The 19,151-nt window shown below is 47.3% G+C and overlaps 1 protein-coding gene across 1 annotated transcript in view; it reads right to left on the bottom strand.

The window, feature by feature from the left end:
- Positions 1 to 330: 330 nt before the first annotated feature.
- The window catches only part of LOC132393015 (phosphorylase b kinase regulatory subunit alpha, liver isoform-like), a 221,448-nt gene continuing 202,627 nt past the window's right edge, over positions 331 to 19,151 (bottom strand). Inside the window, exons 30-32 of the mRNA XM_059967706.1 lie at positions 8,215 to 8,268; positions 7,584 to 7,784; positions 331 to 4,308 (exon numbers count right to left, since the gene is read on the bottom strand). Coding sequence (XP_059823689.1) covers positions 4,135 to 4,308; positions 7,584 to 7,784; positions 8,215 to 8,268 — 429 coding nt within the window. The 3' untranslated portion in view covers positions 331 to 4,134. The remainder of the gene's footprint in view (positions 4,309 to 7,583; positions 7,785 to 8,214; positions 8,269 to 19,151) is intronic.

Here is a 19,151-nt window from a genome sequence, read left to right as displayed (position 1 = left end):
TATGAACAACGGTGTTCACAGGGATCATTGCTGGGATTCTTACTGTTTGTTTTGTTTTATACTTATTAACCTTTAATAATTTAGATGAGAATGTAGGAGTTTGTGACTGATAGGAATATCGGTGGTGGTGTTGATAGTGAGAAGGGCAAGTTTCAGTTTACAGAATGTGACTGAGCCCTGGTACATTGGATTAAACAATAATAGATTGATTTTATTCCTGGTAAGTGCAGGGCAATGCATTTCAGGAGGAAGTAAGTCCTGGACCATGAACCTGTTCCTGAGGATGAATAGTTTAATGTCAAATACATATGTTTGTATTGCAGATGAAATGCAACTATAAAAATGGCGGCTACACCCAGCTCTGCATCAATACCAGTGGAGGGTACAGTGGAGGGTATATCCTCAGTCCTTACAATAAGTGATTAGGGTTCCAGAAGCAATCCTAGACAATTACTTGTATACATAGTCGAGGCTTAAACTGTAAAGTGTTCTCAATGTCATTAATATCAGTCTTTATTAATATTTGGCATTTTAGGATAGTAATTTTATTGAACTTGTTACAGAATCAGAATTGTTGGTCAAGTTGTTCACTGGTGAACCTCAAACCTCTGAAGCTTTAGAGAAAATCCTAGATCGTTGAATTTCTCCTTACAGCTGAAACCAGATGGATCTGTTCTGCATGACCTCCAAAGATCTAATCCCTCCTTTCTTGAGGCTCCCAGAACTGAATAGAGTATTCCTGATGCTGCCTAACAGATTTATTCAGTTGCAACATGCCTTCCCGACATTCAGACATAATTTCCCAACCAATGAAGGCAAGCATGCAAAATGCCTTTTTAACCACGATCGACTCATGCTGTCACTTATAGGGAGCTATGGATTGCATTCCAGGATCCCTCTGTACATTAATACATTTAATGGTTCTATTTACTGAAAACTTTCTTCTTACATTAGCCTTTCCAAAGTGCTGCACTTCACACTTGTCTGCATTACACTCCACCTGACAGTTCTCTGTCCAAATTTCCAACTGGTCTATATTGTGTCTATTCTCTGGCAAACACCCTCAGTATCCAGAAATTCTAACTATTTCACTTCTTTGGCAAACTTACTAACCAGACCACCTCCACTTTCAATCAAGTTGTTTATATTATAAACAGCAAAGGTCCCAGCACTGATCCTTGTGGAACACCAATGGACACAGATATCTGGTTTGAAGAACATTCCTCCACCACTACATAGAAACATAGAAAATAGGTGCAGGAGTAGGCCATTCTGCCCTTCGAGCCTGCACCGCCATTCAGTATGATCATGGCTGATCATCCAACTCAGAACCCCGTACCTGCTTTCTCTCTATACCCCCTGATCCCTTTAGCCATAAGGGCCATATCTAACTTCCTCTTAAATATAGCCAATGAACTGGCCTCAACTGTTTCCTGTGGCAGAGAATTCTACAGATTCATCACTCTCTGTGTGCAGAAGTTTTTCCTCATCTCAGTCCTAAAAGGCTTCCCCTTTATCCTTAAACTGTGACCCCTCGTTCTGGACTTCCCCAACATCGGAAACAATCTTCCTGCATCTAGCATGTCCAATCCCTTTAGAATTTTATACGTTTCAATAAGATCCCCCCTCAATCTTCTAAATTCCAGCGAGTATAAGCCTAGTCGATCCAGTCTTTCTTCATATGAAAGTCCTGCCATCCCAGGAATCAATCTGGTGAACCTTCTCTGTACTCCCTCTATGGCAAGAATGTCTTTCCTCAGAATAGGGGACCAAAACTGCACACAATATTCTAGGTGTGGTCTCACCAAGGCCTTGTATACATTTAGTTCACTCTTGTACTATAGTCTATCTTCGAAGCTTTGAGACCCTTACGCTCAAAGTATATTACGCTTTCACAACAGTCCCCCTCAAATAAACAGAATGGAACAATACTGTTAAATAACTTGACCTCTCAGCATTCTAGGATTCCTTTCTTAATATAACGGCAAAGTACAGGTAAATCTGGAAGATTCCTGTCCATACTCTGGCAGAGTAGGATGCCTTTGAACAGAAAGTTCTACAAAAGATTGTGGAGTTGGCTGGGCACATCACAGGTAAAGCCCTCTCAGCCATTGAGCACACCTACATGAAATGCTTTTGTAGGAAAGCAACATCCGTCTTGAACCTGGTGGTGTGAGTCCTGAGCCTCTTGTACCCCCTACCTAATGGCAGCAGCGAGAAGAGAGCATGTCCTGGGTGGTGGGGTACAAGAGGCTCAGGACTCACACCACCAGGTTCAAGAACAGTTACTACCCCTCAACCATCAGGCTCTTGAACAAAAGGGGATAGCTACACCCACTGGCCCATCCATTGAGATGTTCCCACAACCAAGGATCTCACTTCAAGGACACTTTATCTCATGTTCTTGCTATTTATTGCAATTTATTTATATTTGCATTTGCACAGTTTGTTGTCTTCTGCACTCTGGTTGATCTTTCATTGATCCTGTTATAGTCACTATTCTATAGATTTGCTGAGTATGCCCACAGGAAAATGGATCTCCGGGCTGTACGTGGTGACATATGTGTACTTTGATAAAACTTACTTTTATACTTTGAAGTACTGTTTCTGAGCATGTTTCAATCCTTATTTGTAGAAGTAAGGACAGTCTATCTCCTATGACTAAACCAATATTCAAACCAACTGACTGTATATGCCCTCCCCTATTTGGCTTTCCAAAATAAGACCATAAGATATAGGAGCAGAACTAGGCCATTCTGTCCATCAAATCTGCTCCACCATTCCATCATGGCTGATTTATTTTCCCCCTCAACCCCATTATCCTGCCTTCTCCCTGTAACCTTTGGCGTACTTACTAATCAAGAAACTTCAAATTCCACTTTAAATATAGTGGTGCTAGAAAGTTTGTGAATCCTGTAGAAATTCCTCTATTTCTGCATAAATATGACCTAAAATGTGATCAGATCTTCACTTAAGTCCTAAAACTAGATAAAGAGAACCTAATTAAATAAATAACACAAAAAAACATAGAATGATAAAAAGTAAATCACCTGAAATAACATTGCAGCAACATGTTAATATTACATTTTGTTCAGGTTTACATACTACGAATATAAATATAAAATAGTTCTATTTTCCATCAAAATCTTTACACAACAAGTACCAGGGCACATTACATTCAGCATATAAGCAGCTTGTATCTTTTCATCGCATTCAAACTATTTATTTCATCAGATGCAATGAGACACATTTAGTATTTACACATGATTAGATTATATCAAGTACCCTTGTATTGATTTTCAGTCTGATGCTGGCCCTAATGCACTCCTGTTAATTTAGCGTGTTAAGAAGAGTTTTCAGTTAATAGGAAAATACATTCTAAAACTGTGCATGCAGCAAATTCATTAATGCACAGCTTGGCTTTACTCTGATACACAGCTCCATAAAGCTTTAAAAAAAACCCTCGTTTTCTTATCTGCATACATGTGCAATACAAAATTCTATCTCAACATGCTCTATTAAGATTCCTAATAAGGAAATGCCCATGTCAATTTGCATTGGAAGTTACCAGTCTCGGTCTGGTTGATGCTTCATTCCACCACTTCTGATTTGCAAAATTTCTACACTACAAATACAATCTGCAAGACCATGCATAATAGGTTTTCGTCACTTTCACTAGCCAAAAGCTGTAGTTAAGCATTCTGGAAATAATCTTGTATATTAATCGAAAATAGAATTCTGTTCCCTGCTAAATGCTAAAATGTGGATTATCAGATCTCCATATACTTTACTGCAGAAGAGTGAAAATAGAACATTTAGTATGCACAAAACATACTTGGTAACCATTTTTCTCACTATATGCTGTGGTTGTTTTCCAACAAGTCAAACGTAAAGGTGAACCTTCAAACCTGCCAGTTTCAACTGAGTAAAATTCTACATGTCAATAGCTACAAATATAGGAGTCATAACTGACTCAAATAAATAACAGTATTAAATAAACAATGCTTCATATTATCCCTTGTATTATTGCATTTCAGTTAACATAACTCTATCAGAAACATGTTCATTTAAAAAGCGGTGGAACTATAAAGCGTTGTCAAGAGGAAGCTCTTCATGCTTCACAGGGTCACAATTCTACTGCAGAAAACAGCCAGTATTTGGCAGGAAGTCTTGTACATAAGAGGCAACTGCTTTGGTCAGGTAGGTCATGGTTCCATAGTTGCCACTGGGAGCACTGTCGTAGAACAAATTGCAAACCCTTGTGGTTGCATCAATGTCTAATATGGAATCACTTGCTCCAAGGGATTTCTGGAATGCAAGCAGAAAGGGAATTGATGTTATAAATAGCAACTTGGACACAGTTCCAATTCATGGGCTGCATAATCATATCCTTTCAACACAAACAGATCTGTCCTTCCCATTAACTTCTACCAGGTCCTCCTTCAGTCTCTGACACGAAAGAAAATTCAGAAGTTTGTCTAAACTTTCCTTATACTCACTCTCTCACCTAGGCAGCATTCTGGTAAACCTCTTCTGCACTCTCTCCAAAGACTCCACATCGTTGTTGAAATGAGGCTATGAGAAACACACATAATACTCCAAGTGCAGCCAAACCAAACTTTTGCACAGCTGCAATATGATTAGGTTAATCGTTGTGAAACGGCAGTTCGGTGAACTCCAGGAAGCATCTTCTCAGAACTGCTAAAATTTGTTTTCATTCAAAGTATGTGCTAATGTGAAGTTGCCCCCTTACTTTTTCAGTAAGCATGTGATATAACTAATCTGGAATGCCATACTATTGAGAAGTGTGGTGTCACATCTCATCACATTGCTTTACAGTCCATACAGTGCAAAGTCAGCCTCGATTATTCTAAACACCAGTGCAATTTCAATCTTTGCCTTGATCATTCTAAACACTGGTGTTACATGAGGTTCTGTCTTCAGCCCCCTACTCAACTTCCTATACACTCATGACTATGTGGCCAGGTTCTGTAATAACTCTGTGTAAATGGTCATGTAGAGGGACATATCACAAATAACAATGAGATGGAGTACAGAGAGCTTAGTGGCATGGCATAATGACAGCAGTCTTTCCCTCAGTGTCAGTAAAACAGAAGAGTTGATAATTTTTTTTTGGGGGGGGGGGGTGTGAAACTCCTCCTGTCTTCATCAATGGTGCTCAAGTTGAGAGGCTGAGAAATTCAAGTTCCAAAAAGTAAACATCAGCAACTTGTCTTAGTCCAACCACATAGACGCCACAGCAAGAATATTCATCAGTGCCTCTGCTTCCTCAGAAGGTAAATAAATTTGACATGTCTCCATCAATGTTTACCAGTTTTTATTGACGCACCAAAGAAAACATCCTATCGGGATTCATCATGGTAAGGCAAATTCTCTGCCTGTCACTGCAAAAAAATGCTGAGAGTTGTGGACACAGCTCAGCACATCCCAGAAACCAGCCATAAGACAAGGCCATTCAGCCCATTGAGTCTACTGATTTATTACCCCCTCAACCCCATTCTTCTGCCTCTCCCTGTAACCTTTGACACCTTGACTAACCCAGAACCTTTCAATCTTTGCATTAAATACACCTAATGACTTGGCCTACACTGCTGTCTATGGCAATGAATTCCACAGATTCACTATCCTCTGGCTAACGAAATCCTCCTCATCTCTGTTCAGAATGGACATCGTGCTATTCTGAGGCTGTGCCCTCTGGTCCTATATTCCACTACTATAGGAAACAACCTCTCTACATCCACTCTATCTATGCCTTTCAATATTCAGTATGTTTCAATGAGATTCCTTCTCTCATTCATTCTTTTAAACTCCAGTGAGTACAGGCCCAGAGCCATCAAACGCTCTTCATATTGGGTCAACAAATTTGTGGATGACACCAAGATTGGTGGTGCTGTGGACAGGGAGGAAAACTATTAGAGCTTGTAGCAGATCTGGACCAGTTGGAAAAATGGCAGATGGAATTCAATGCAGCAAGCGTGAAGTGTTGCTCTTTGGGAAGACAAAACCAGTGTGGGTCTCACCTGCAGAGAGTAGGGCACTGAGGAGTCCAGTAGAACAGAGGGATCTGGGAATACAGCTCCATAATTTCTTGAAATTGGCCTCACACACAGATAGGGTCGTAAAGGAAGCTTTTGGCATACAGGCCTTCATAAAACTATGTACTAAGTACAGAGTTGAGATGTTAAGTTGGCGAGGCCTTACTTAGACTATTGTGTGCTGTTTTGGTCATCTACCTACAGGAAAGTAAGATTGAAAAAGTACAGAGAAAAGATATTGCTGTGACTTGAGGACCTGATTTATAGACAATGGTTGAATAGGTTAGGATTTTATTCTCTAGAACATAGCAAATTGAGGGGAGATTTTAAAGAAGTATATAAAATTTTGAGGGGTATAGACAGGATAAATGCAAGCAGGCTTTTTTCCACAAGAGGTTTGGTGAGGCTACAACAACAGGTCATGGGTTAAGGGTGAAAGGTGAAATATTTAAGGGGAACATGAGGGGGAACTTCTTCACTCAGTTGGAAGAGTGTGGAATGAGCTGTCAGTGCATGTGTATTATGGGTTTGGTTTAAACATTTAAGAGAAATTTGAATAGGTACCCGGATGAGTGTGAGCTGAAGGGCTATTGTCTGAGTGTGGGTCAGTGAGACTAGACAGATCAATGGTTAAGCACAGATTAGATGGGCTGAAAGGCCTGATCCTGTGCTGTAGTGTTCTATGACTCTATACTTTCACCCTTTCATTCCAAGAATCATTCTCGTGACTCTCTCTAATGCATTCACATTTTTTTTCTTAGGTAAGGGGCCCAAAACTGCTCACAATACTCCACGTCCTGTCTGACCAATTCCTCATAAAGCTTCAGCATCACATCCTCACTCTTACGTTCCAGTCCTTTCAAAATGAATGCTAACATTGCATTTGCTTTTGTTACCACCAACTCAACCTGCAAGTTAACCTTTAGGGAATTCTGCATAAGGACCCCCAATTCCCTTTGCACCTCCGATTTATGAATTTCCTCCCCATTTAGAAAATTGTCTATGCCTTTATTCTTTCTACCAAGCTCAGAGCCATTCACTTTCCTACACGATATTCCATCTGCTACTACTTTAGCCAATCTCACAATCTATCCAAGTCCTTCTGCAATCTCCTGCTTTCTCAACACTATCTGTCCCTTCACCTATCTTTGTATCATATGCAAACATAGCCACAAAGTCATCAATTCTGTTATGCAAATCATGGATACATAACATGAAGTGTTCCCAACACCAACCCGGAGGAATTCCACTAGTTACTGGCAGCCAACCAGAATAGGCCTCCTTTTTTCCCAGACTTTCCCTTCTGCTAGTTCGCCAATCTTTTATCCATACCACAGGCTCTTATCTCGGTAAACAGCCTCATGTGTGCATCTTGTCAAAAGCCTTCTGAAAATCCAAGTGAACAACATCGCCAGAATTCAGAATAAAAATATTCTCTATATGATACAAGGCAATATAGAATCAAAATCTCAGTTCTTAAATGTTTACTTATGCATATGTTTTAAATCAGCTTCCACCAGTGTTTACCTGGTCTTGTAAAAAATACTCATTGGCCATGAGTATGATGTGATCCACGTATATTACACCACCAACACTGTGGACCTCCAGCTCTGCGAGTACGGTGAGGACTAGAATGGTTTCCACCAGAAGCTGTCTGTATTCAGGGTGAGGAACACGGTTCAGAACGGACTCAACCTGCACTGCAAATTTTATCTCTTGGGGTGTCATCTTAAAATGAATCAAATTGAAGAGTTAAATCATACGAAAGTGAAATTAACACATTCTCTGATCTTCATACAACTAATGATACAATCTTTCCTTAATAATATGCTACATTTTAAAGATAAATTTAAAACATTTTTAACACTGGTTGAGTTAGCAAAGTGAAATAGAACTGATTCCCGATGTTCTTAAGGAATCATATTTTATTTTACCTGGAGATACAGCATAGAACAGCTCCTTCTGGTCCTTCGAGCCACACCACCCAGCAAATCCAGAATTAACCCTAGCCTAATCATGGGACAATCAGCAATGACCAATTAATCTACTAACTGGTATGCCCAGAGCAGCTGGAAATTCGAAGCAACCCACACACCTCACAGTAACTGGCCACCTCACGGTAACTGGCCATCAGTGATAAAGGAATTGAATGTCTTACTTCTCTTGTGGTTGAAGAAGGAATCACAAAGCCATCAATGGAAATGCCATGGCACTACATTTAAAGGAAGGCATGGGTTAAAATCAAATCCATTGTGCCTACAGATTTCAACATTTCAAAGGAGATAATGTGCAGAGGTTATTCATACAAATATTATCATGTATACTTAAATATAACATACATACACACTACATCTCTTCCACATACTCTTTGAAAACACTATCTCAGGTGCACTGTGCTGTTCATACCCTTTCAGGAATTATTATTGATTCTACTTAACAGCTCTGAGCAAAAATAAATTTTCCATTTAGTAGTTCTCATAATAATAGCTTTAAATTTGTGTCATAGCTTCTGTCAATGAAAATTGTCTCTACAGCTTATCGAAATCCTTCATAATCCTGGGCACCCCCCTTAATATTTTACTGAATTTTCTTCAATCATAAAGCAATCCCATCTTCCTGAGGTGCCCTGCTCCAAGCTCTCTACATAATTCCAGTTTGAGCAAAGGTTCATTTTATTGTCAAAGTATGCATGTACAACTCTGATATTTATTTTTTCCAGAGAGCCATGCAGTACAGAAATACCCCGGGTGTTGATGGAAGAAAAGACATCAACTCCATCCCAATCCCTGGCACGAAAAAGAAACAAAACTTGCAGACCCCAAAAATCCATCCTCCCCACATCAGTCACAATAATGATCACTGACCCCGTACACGACAATCCCCGAGCCCTCATTCACACAAAGAACAGTGACAGTAGCATCAAACTCCCGACAGCCCCCTTTACACACAAAAATGAACAGATCACTCACCAGCCAATCATACACAAGAACGGAAACACCGCAAGACTGAAGGAAATGAATATATAGTACAGTCCAACAATCACATAAACCTCAGACAAGTATCTTTTCACCTGCATTCGAGGACAGTAGCTCAGTCGCTCAGTCCTTCTGTAAAGAATGACCGCCAATCTGGGTCCAAACATTACCGATAAAGTCAAATGTGCCCATCCTCAGCCAAACGCACTGATCCGGGGCTGAGCAAGCAGATCTGGCTGCTGACTGTCCCCGTTGTGAGTCATCTCTGAACCCTCCGCTCCCCCCCCCCCCCCACCGCATTCACCTTAATACTTCAATCTTTCACGCTGCTTTGAGTCATTCACAACCTTGTCTCTGGTCTTTTCCATGAGTCATCTTGTGTTCTCAGACCTTTTCGCCCCCCCCCCCCCCTCACCCCCATCTCTGATCTCCACGAGGCAGCTCTCCAGACACAACATAGTGCTGGATACTTCAATCAAGTTCCAAACTGTACAGAACAAGCTCCAACCATTTCCATAACATAAACAAGACAAAAAGAACAAGCAAAAGGCATAGAAAAAGTAAAATAATCCGATAGATTTGCTATATGAAAGATGTCGCCCAAGGAATTATTCACTGGCACCACCTTGATCACAAGTAATAGTAATATCAATGTCTGCAACACAACATCCTCATCAAGATGATGTCTATGGCAACACAATACACTCACCAAGATGGTGTCCATAGCAACACAACAACCTCATCAAGATGGTGTCCATAGCAACACAACAACCTCAGCAAGATGGTGTCCATAGCAACACAACAACCTCACCAAGACAGTATCCAGGGCAACACAACACCCTCTCCAAGACAGTATCCAGAGGAACACAACCTCACCAACACAGCATCCAGCAGAATACATTATAGATAGATTTGTTGTTGAATTATAGGAAAGTCATCATTCAGCTGGAAAGAGTGCAAAGAAATTTTCCAGGACTGCTGTCAATATCTGAGGTCCTAAGTTAGAGGAGAGGTTGGCCAGGCTAGGGCTTCATTCTCTGGAGCATAAATGACTGATTCATAACATCATAGGGTGAATGCACTTTTCACCCCCCTCCCACCCCAGGGAAAAGCAATCAAAATCTAGTGGGTATACGTTTCAGCAGAAATTTAAAAGGGACCCAAGGGTAATTTTTTCTGCACAGAGGATGGCGTCTATGATGAGCTCTCAGAAGAAGTGGCTGGGGCAGGTACAATAACAACATTTAAAAGACATTTGGACAAGGATGAGGTTAGGAAAGGTTTAGAGAGATAAGGGCCTAACATAGGCAAATAGGACTAGCTTAAATGAACAGATTGGACAAGGGTCAGTTTCTGTATTCTGTGATCCCCTTGCATGAGGAAAGTCCATCGCCCAGTCCCCATCCTCATCACATTATACAGAGGTTGTATTGAAAGCATCCTGAGCAGCTGCATCACTGCCTGGTTCGGAAATTGCACCATCTCGGATCGCAAGACCCTGCAGCTGATAGTGAGGACAGCTGAGAAGATCATCGGGGTCTCTCTTCCCGCCATCACGGACATCTACACTACACACTGCATCCGCAAAGGAAACAGCAATATGAAGGACCCCATGCACCCCTCATACAAACTCTTCTCCCTCCTGCCATCTGGGAAAAGGCTCTGAAGCATTTGGGCTCTCACGACCAGACTATGTTTCTTCCTCCAAGCTATCAGACTCCTCAATACCTGAAACCTGGACTGACACCTTGCCCTATTATCCTGCTTATTATTTATTGTAATGCCTGCACTGGTTTTGTGCACTTTATGCAGTCCTGTGTAGGTCTGTAGTCTAGTGTAGCTTTCTCTGTATTTTTTTTATTTTTACGTAGTTCAGTCTAGTTTTTGTACTGTGTCACGGTCCTGAAAAACGTTGTCTCATTTTTATTATGTACTGTACCAGCAGTTATGGTCTAAATGACAATAAAAGTGACTTGACTTGACTTGTCTTGATATGGCATCCAACACAAAACACTTCCCTCATCGAGAAGGCATCTGAAGCAAAATTATACTGAACAGGAAAGAGAGTGCTCGTGGGTAAGATCTTTTTAGATATGAGAAAAATAGAAAAGATCAGCAAAAGTTAATGTGGGCCATTTATACTCAGAAACAAGAGAAACTATTTTGGGGAATAGGGTATGTGTGGGGAAATTAAACTAATATTCCTGTCTTCACCAAAGGGGTGGCACAGTAGTGTATGGGTTAGTGTAACTCTATTACAGCTCCTGCGGTCCAGGTTTAAGTCCGATACTGTCTGTAAGGAATTTGTATATTCTCCCTGTGACAGCATGGGTTTCCTCCGGGTGCTCTGGTTTCCTCCCACGTTCCAAAAACATACGGGCTAGTTGGTTATGTGGGTGTAATTGGCAGCGAGGTCTTACTGGATTGGAATCTCTATAAACAAATTAATAAATAACCTGGCCTTGAGTGAACTGAGAGAGTTATTACGGCAACTGATGCGACTGAATGGCAATACACCCCCAGACTCTGATGTGTTGCATGCTGGAGATTTGAACAAGGCAACCCCAGAATCAGATACAACATATGGAAACACCCCTTTGGCCAACAGAGTCCATGCTGACGAGCAACCAACAACTTACACCAGACCATGACAACACATTTATCAACACCCTCCAGGCTCTACCATTCACTTACACCTACCCCAGGCTCTACCACTCACCTACACCCACCCCAGGTTCTACCATTCACCTACACCCACCCCAGGCTCTACCATTAACCTACACCTACCCCAGGCACTACCACTCACCTACACCTACCCCAGGCTCTACTACTCACCTACACCCACCCCAGGCTCTACCACTCACTTACACCCACCCCAGGCTCTACAACTCACCTACACCTACCCCAGGCTCTACCACTCACTTACACCCACCCCAGGCTCTACCACTCACTTACACCCACCCTAGGCTCTACCACTCTCTTACACCCACCCCAGACTCTACCACTCACTTACACCCACCCCAGGCTCTACCATTCACCTACACCCACCCCAGGCTCTACCATTCACCTACACCCACCCCAGGCTATACCACTCACCTACACCCACCCCAGGCTCTACCATTCACCTACACCTACCCCAGGCACCACCACTCACCTACACCCACCCCAGGCTCTACCACTCACCAACACCCACCCCAGGCTCTACCATTCACTTACACCCACCCCAGGCTCTACCACTCACTTACACCCACCCCAGGCTCTACCACTCACTTACACCCACCCCAGGCTCTACCATTCACAAACACCCACCCCAGGCTCTACCATTCACTTACACCTACCCCAGGCTGTACCACTCTCTTACACCCACCCCAGGCTCTACCACTCACTTACACCCACCCCAGGCTCTACCATTCACCTACACCCACCCCAGGCTCTACCATTCACCTACACCCACCCCAGGCTCTACCACTCACTTACACCCACCCCAGGCTCTACCATTCACTTACACCCACCCCAGGCTCTACCATTCACCTACACCCACCCCAGGCTCTACCACTCACTTACACCCACCCCAGGCTCTACCACTCACTTACACCCACCCCAGGCTCTACCATTCACCTACACCTACCCCAGGCTCTACCATTCACCTACACCCACCCCAGGCTCTACCACTCACTTACACCCACCCCAGGCTTAACCACTCTCTTACACCCACCCCAGGCTCTACCACTCACTTACACCCACCCCAGGCTCTACCATTCACTTACACCCACCCCAGGCTCTACCACTCTCTTACACCCACCCCAGGCTCTACCACTCACTTACACCCACCCCAGGCTCTACCATTCACTTACACCCACCCCAGGCTCTACCATTCACCTACACCTACCCCAGGCTCTACCACTCACTTACACCCACCCCAGGCTCTACCATTCACTTACACCTACCCCAGGCTCTACCACTCACTTACACCCACCCCAGGCTCTACCATTCACCTACACCCACCCCAGGCTCTACCACTCACTTACACCCACCCCAGGCTCTACCACTCACTTACACCCACCCCAGGCTCTACCACTCTCTTACACCCACCCCAGGCGCTACCACTCACTTACACCCACCCCAGGCTCTACCACTCACTTACACCCACCCCAGGCTCTACCACTCACTTACACCCACCCCAGGCTCTACCACTCACTTACACCCACCCCAGGCTCTACCATTCACTTACACCCACCCCAGGCTCTACCACTCACTTACACCTACCCCAGGCTCTACCACTCTCTTACACCTACCCCAGGCTCTACCACTCACTTACACCCACCCCAGGCTCTACCATTCACCTACACCCACCCCAGGCTCTACCACTCACTTACACCCACCCCAGGCTCTACCACTCACTTACACCCACCCCAGGCTCTACCACTCTCTTACACCCACCCCAGGCTCTACCACTCACTTACACCCACCCCAGGCTCTACCACTCTCTTACACCCACCCCAGGCTCTACCACTCACTTACACCCACCCCAGGCTCTACCACTCTCTTACACCCACCCCAGGCTCTACCACTCACTTACACCCACCCCAGGCTCTACCACTCTCTTACACCCACCCCAGGCTCTACCACTCACTTACACCCACCCCAGGCTCTACCACTCACTTACACCCACCCCAGGCTCTACCATTCACTTACACCCACCCCAGGCTCTACCACTCACTTACACCTACCCCAGGCTCTACCACTCACTTACACCTACCCCAGGCTCTACCACTCTCTTACACCCACCCCAGGCTCTACCACTCACTTACACCCACCCCAGGCTCTATTATTCACTTACACCCACCCCAAGCTCTACCACTCACTTACACCTACCCCAGGCTCTACCACTCACCTACACCTACCCCAGGCTCTACCACTCACTTACACCCACCCCAGGCTCTACCACTCACTTACACCCACCCTAGGCTCTACCACTCACTTACACCCACCCCAGGCTCTACCACTCACTTACACACACCCCAGGCTCTACCATTCACCTACACCCACCCCAGGCTCTACCACTCACTTACACCCACCCTAGGCTCTACCACTCACTTACACCCACCCCAGGCTCTACCACTCACTTACACCCACCCCAGGCTCTACCATTCACCTACACCCACCCCAGGCTCTACCATTCACCTACACCCACCCCAGGCTCTACCACTCACTTACACCCACCCCAGGCTTAACCACTCTCTTACACCCACCCCAGGCTCTACCACTCACTTACACCCACCCCAGGCTCTACCACTCACTTACACCCACCCCAGGCTCTATCACTCACTTACACCCACCCCAGGCTCTACCATTCACTTACACCCACCCCAGGCTCTACCACTCACTTACACCCACCGCAGGCTCTACCATTCACTTACACCCACCCCAGGCTCTACCATTCACTTACACCCACCCCAGGCTCTATTATTCACTTACACCCACCCCAAGCTCTACCACTCACCTACACCCACCCCAGGCTCTACCACTCACTTACACCCACCCCAGGCTCTACCACTCACTTACACCCACCCCAGGCTCTACCACTCACTTACACCTACCCCAGGCTCTACCACTCTCTTACACCCACCCCAGGCTCTACCACTCACTTACACCCACCCCAGGCTCAATTATTCACTTACACCCACCCCAGGCTCTACCACTCACTTACACCCACCCCAGGCTCTACCATTCACTTACACCCACCCCAGGCTCTACCACTCACTTACACCCACCCCAGGCTCTCCCACTCACCTACACCTACCCCAGGCTCTACCACTCACCTACACCTACCCCAGGCTCTACCACTCACTTACACCCACCCCAGGATCTACCATTCACTTACACCCACCCCAGGCTCTACCATTCACCTACACCTACCCCAGGCTCTACCACTCACTTACACCCACCCCAGGCTCTACCATTCACTTACACCCACCCCAGGCTCTACCATTCACCTACACCTACCCCAGGCTCTACCACTCACTTACACCCACCCCAGGCTCTACCACTCACTTACACCCACACCAGGCTCTACCATTCACTTACACCCACCCCAGGCTCTACCATTCACCTACACCTACCCCAGGCTCTACCACTCACTTACACCCACCCCAGGCTCTACCATTCACTTACACCCACCCCAGGCTCTACCATTCACCTACACCTACCCCAGGCTCTACCACTCACTTACACCCACCCCAGGCTCTACCATTCACTTACAGCTACCCCAGGCTCAACCACTCACTTACACCCACCCCAGGCTCTACCATTCACCTATACCCACCCCAGGCTCTACCACTCACTTACACCCACCCCAGGCTCTACCACTCACTTACACCCACCCCAGGCTCTACCACTCACTTACACCCACCCCAGGCTCTACCACTCTCTTACACCCACCCCAGGCTCTACCACTCACTTACACCCACCCCAGGGTCTACCACTCTCTTACACCCACCCCAGGCTCTACCACTCACTTACACCCACCCCAGGCTCTACCACTCTCTTACACCCACCCCAGGCTCTACCACTCACTTACACCCACCCCAGGCTCTACCACTCACTTACACCCACCCCAGGCTCTACCACTCACTTACACCCACCCCAGGCTCTACCATTCACTTACACCCACCCCAGGCTCTACCACTCACTTACACCTACCCCAGGCTCTACCACTCACTTACACCTACCCCAGGCTCTACCACTCACTTACACCCACCCCAGGCTCTACCACTCACCTACACCCACCCCAGGCTCTACCACTCTCTTACACCCACCCCAGGCTCTACCACTCTCTTACACCCACCCCAGGCTCTACCACTCACTTACACCCACCCCAGGCTCTACCACTCACCTACACCCACCCCAGGCTCTACCACTCTCTTACACCCACCCCAGGCTCTACCACTCTCTTACACCCACCCCAGGCTCTACCACTCACTTACACCCACCCCAGGCTCTACCACTCACTTACACCCACCCCAGGCTCTACCACTCACTTACACCCACCCCAGGCTCTACCACTCACTTACACCCACCCCAGGCTCTACCACTCACTTACACCCACCCCAGGCTCTACCATTCACTTACACCCACCCCAGGCTCTACCATTCACCTACACCTACCCCAGGCTCCACAACTCACTTACACCCACCCCAGGCTCCACCATTCACTTACACCCACCCCAGGCTCTACCATTCACCTACACCTACCCCAGGCTCTACCACTCACCTACACCCACCCCAGGCTCTACCATTCACCTACACCTACCCCAGGCTCTACCACTCACCTACACCCACCCCAGGCTCTACCACTCACTTACACCCACCCCAGGCTCTACCACTCACTTACACCCACCCCAGGCTCTACCACTCACTTACACCCACCCCAGGCTCTACCACTCACTTACACCTACCCCAGGCTCTACCACTCTCTTACACCCACCCCAGGCTCTACCACTCACTTACACCCACCCCAGGCTCTACCACTCACTTACACCCACCCCAGGCTCTATTATTCACTTACACCCACCCCAGGCTCTACCACTCACTTACACCCACCCCAGGCTCTACCACTCACTTACACCCACCCCAGGCTCTATTATTCACTTACACCCACCCCAGGCTCTACCACTCACTTACACCCACCCCAGGCTCTACCATTCACTTACACCCACCCCAGGCTCTACCACTCACTTACACCCACCCCAGGCTCTCCCACCCACCTACACCTACCCCAGGCTCTACCACTCACCTACACCTACCCCAGGCTCTACCACTCACTTACACCCACCCCAGGCTCTACCATTCACTTACACCCACCCCAGGCTCTACCATTCACCTACACCTACCCCAGGCTCTACCACTCACTTACACCCACCCCAGGCTCTACCATTCACTTACACCCACCCCAGGCTCTACCATTCACCTACACCTACCCCAGGCTCTACCACTCACTTACACCCACCCCAGGCTCTACCATTCACTTACACCCACCCCAGGCTCTACCATTCACCTACACCTACCCCAGGCTCTACCACTCACTTACACCCACCCCAGGCTCTACCACTCACTTACACCCACACCAGGCTCTACCATTCACTTACACCCACCCCAGGCTCTACCATTCACCTACACCTACCCCAGGCTCTACCACTCACTTACACCCACCCCAGGCTCTACCATTCACTTACACCCACCCCAGGCTCTACCACTCACTTACACCCACCCCAGGCTCTACCACTCTCTTACACCCACCCCAGGCTCTACCACTCACTTACACCCACCCCAGGCTCTACCATTCACTTACACCCACCCCAGGCTCTACCACTCACTTACACCCACCCCAGGCTCTACCACTCTCTTACACCCACCCCAGGCTCTACCACTCACTTACACCCACCCCAGGCACTACCACTCACCTACACCCACCCCAGGCTCTACCACTCTCTTACACCCACCCCAGGCTCTACCACTCACTTACACCCACCCCAGGCTCTACCACTCTCTTACACCCACCCCAGGCTCTACCACTCACTTACACCCAACCCAGGCTCTACCACTCACCTACACCCACCCCAGGCTCTACCACTCTCTTACACCCACCCCAGGCTCTACCACTCTCTTACACCCACCCCAGGCTCTACCACTCACTTACACCCACCCCAGGCTCTACCACTCACTTACACCCACCCCAGGCTCTACCACTCACTTACACCCACCCCAGGCTCTACCACTCACTTACACCCACCCCAGGCTCTACTATTCACTTACACCCACCCCAGGCTCTACCACTCACTTACACCCACCCCAGGCTCTACCATTCACTTACACCCACCCCAGGCTCTACCACTCACCTACACCCACCCCAGGCTCTACCATTCACTTACACCCACCCCAGGCTCTACCACTCACTTACACCCACCCCAGGCTCTACCACTCACTTACACCCACCCCAGGCTCTACCACTCACTTACACCCACCCCAGGCTCTACCATTCACTTACACCCACCCCAGGCTCTACCACTCACTTACACCCACCCCAGGCTCTACTATTCACTTACACCCACCCCAGGCTCTACCACTCACTTACACCCACCCGAGGCTCTACCATTCACTTACACCCACCCCAGGCTCTACCACTCACCTACACCCACCCCAGGCTCTACCATTCACTTACACCCACCCCAGGCTCTACCACTCACTTACACCCACCCCAGGCTCTACTATTCACTTACACCCACCCCAGGCTCTACCACTCACTTACACCCACCCCAGGCTCTACCATTCACCTACACCTACCCCAGGCTCCACAACTCACTTACACCCACCCCAGGCTCTACCATTCACTTACACCCACCCCAGGCTCTACCATTCACCTACACCTACCCCAGGCTCTACCACTCACCTACACCCACCCCAGGCTCTACCATTCACCTACACCTACCCCAGGCTCTACCACTCACCTACACCCACCCCAGGCTCTACCACTCACTTACACCCACCCCAGGCTCTACCACTCACTTACACCCACCCCAGGCTCTACCACTCACTTACACCTACCCCAGGCTCTACCACTCTCTTACACCCACCCCAGGCTCTACCACTCACTTACACCCACCCCAGGCTCTATTATTCACTTACACCCACCCCAGGCTCTACCACTCACTTACACCCACCCCAGGCTCTACCATTCACTTACACCCACCCCAGGCTCTACCACTCACTTACACCCACCCCAGGCTCTCCCACTCACCTACAACTACCCCAGGCTCTACCACTCACCTACACCTACCCCAGGCTCTACCACTCACTTACACCCACCCCAGGCTCTACCATTCACTTACACCCACCCCAGGCTCTACCATTCACCTACACCTACCCCAGGCTCTACCACTCACTTACACCCACCCCAGGCTCTACCATTCACTTACACCCACCCCAGGCTCTACCACTCACTTACACCCACCCCAGGCTCTCCCACCCACCTACACCTACCCCAGGCTCTACCACTCACCTACACCTACCCCAGGCTCTACCACTCACTTACACCCACCCCAGGCTCTACCATTCACTTACAC

Source organism: Hypanus sabinus, chromosome 4, assembly GCF_030144855.1.
Source record: "Hypanus sabinus isolate sHypSab1 chromosome 4, sHypSab1.hap1, whole genome shotgun sequence".
NCBI lineage: Eukaryota > Metazoa > Chordata > Chondrichthyes > Myliobatiformes > Dasyatidae > Hypanus > Hypanus sabinus.
This window is presented reverse-complemented; position numbering and strand designations above follow the sequence as displayed.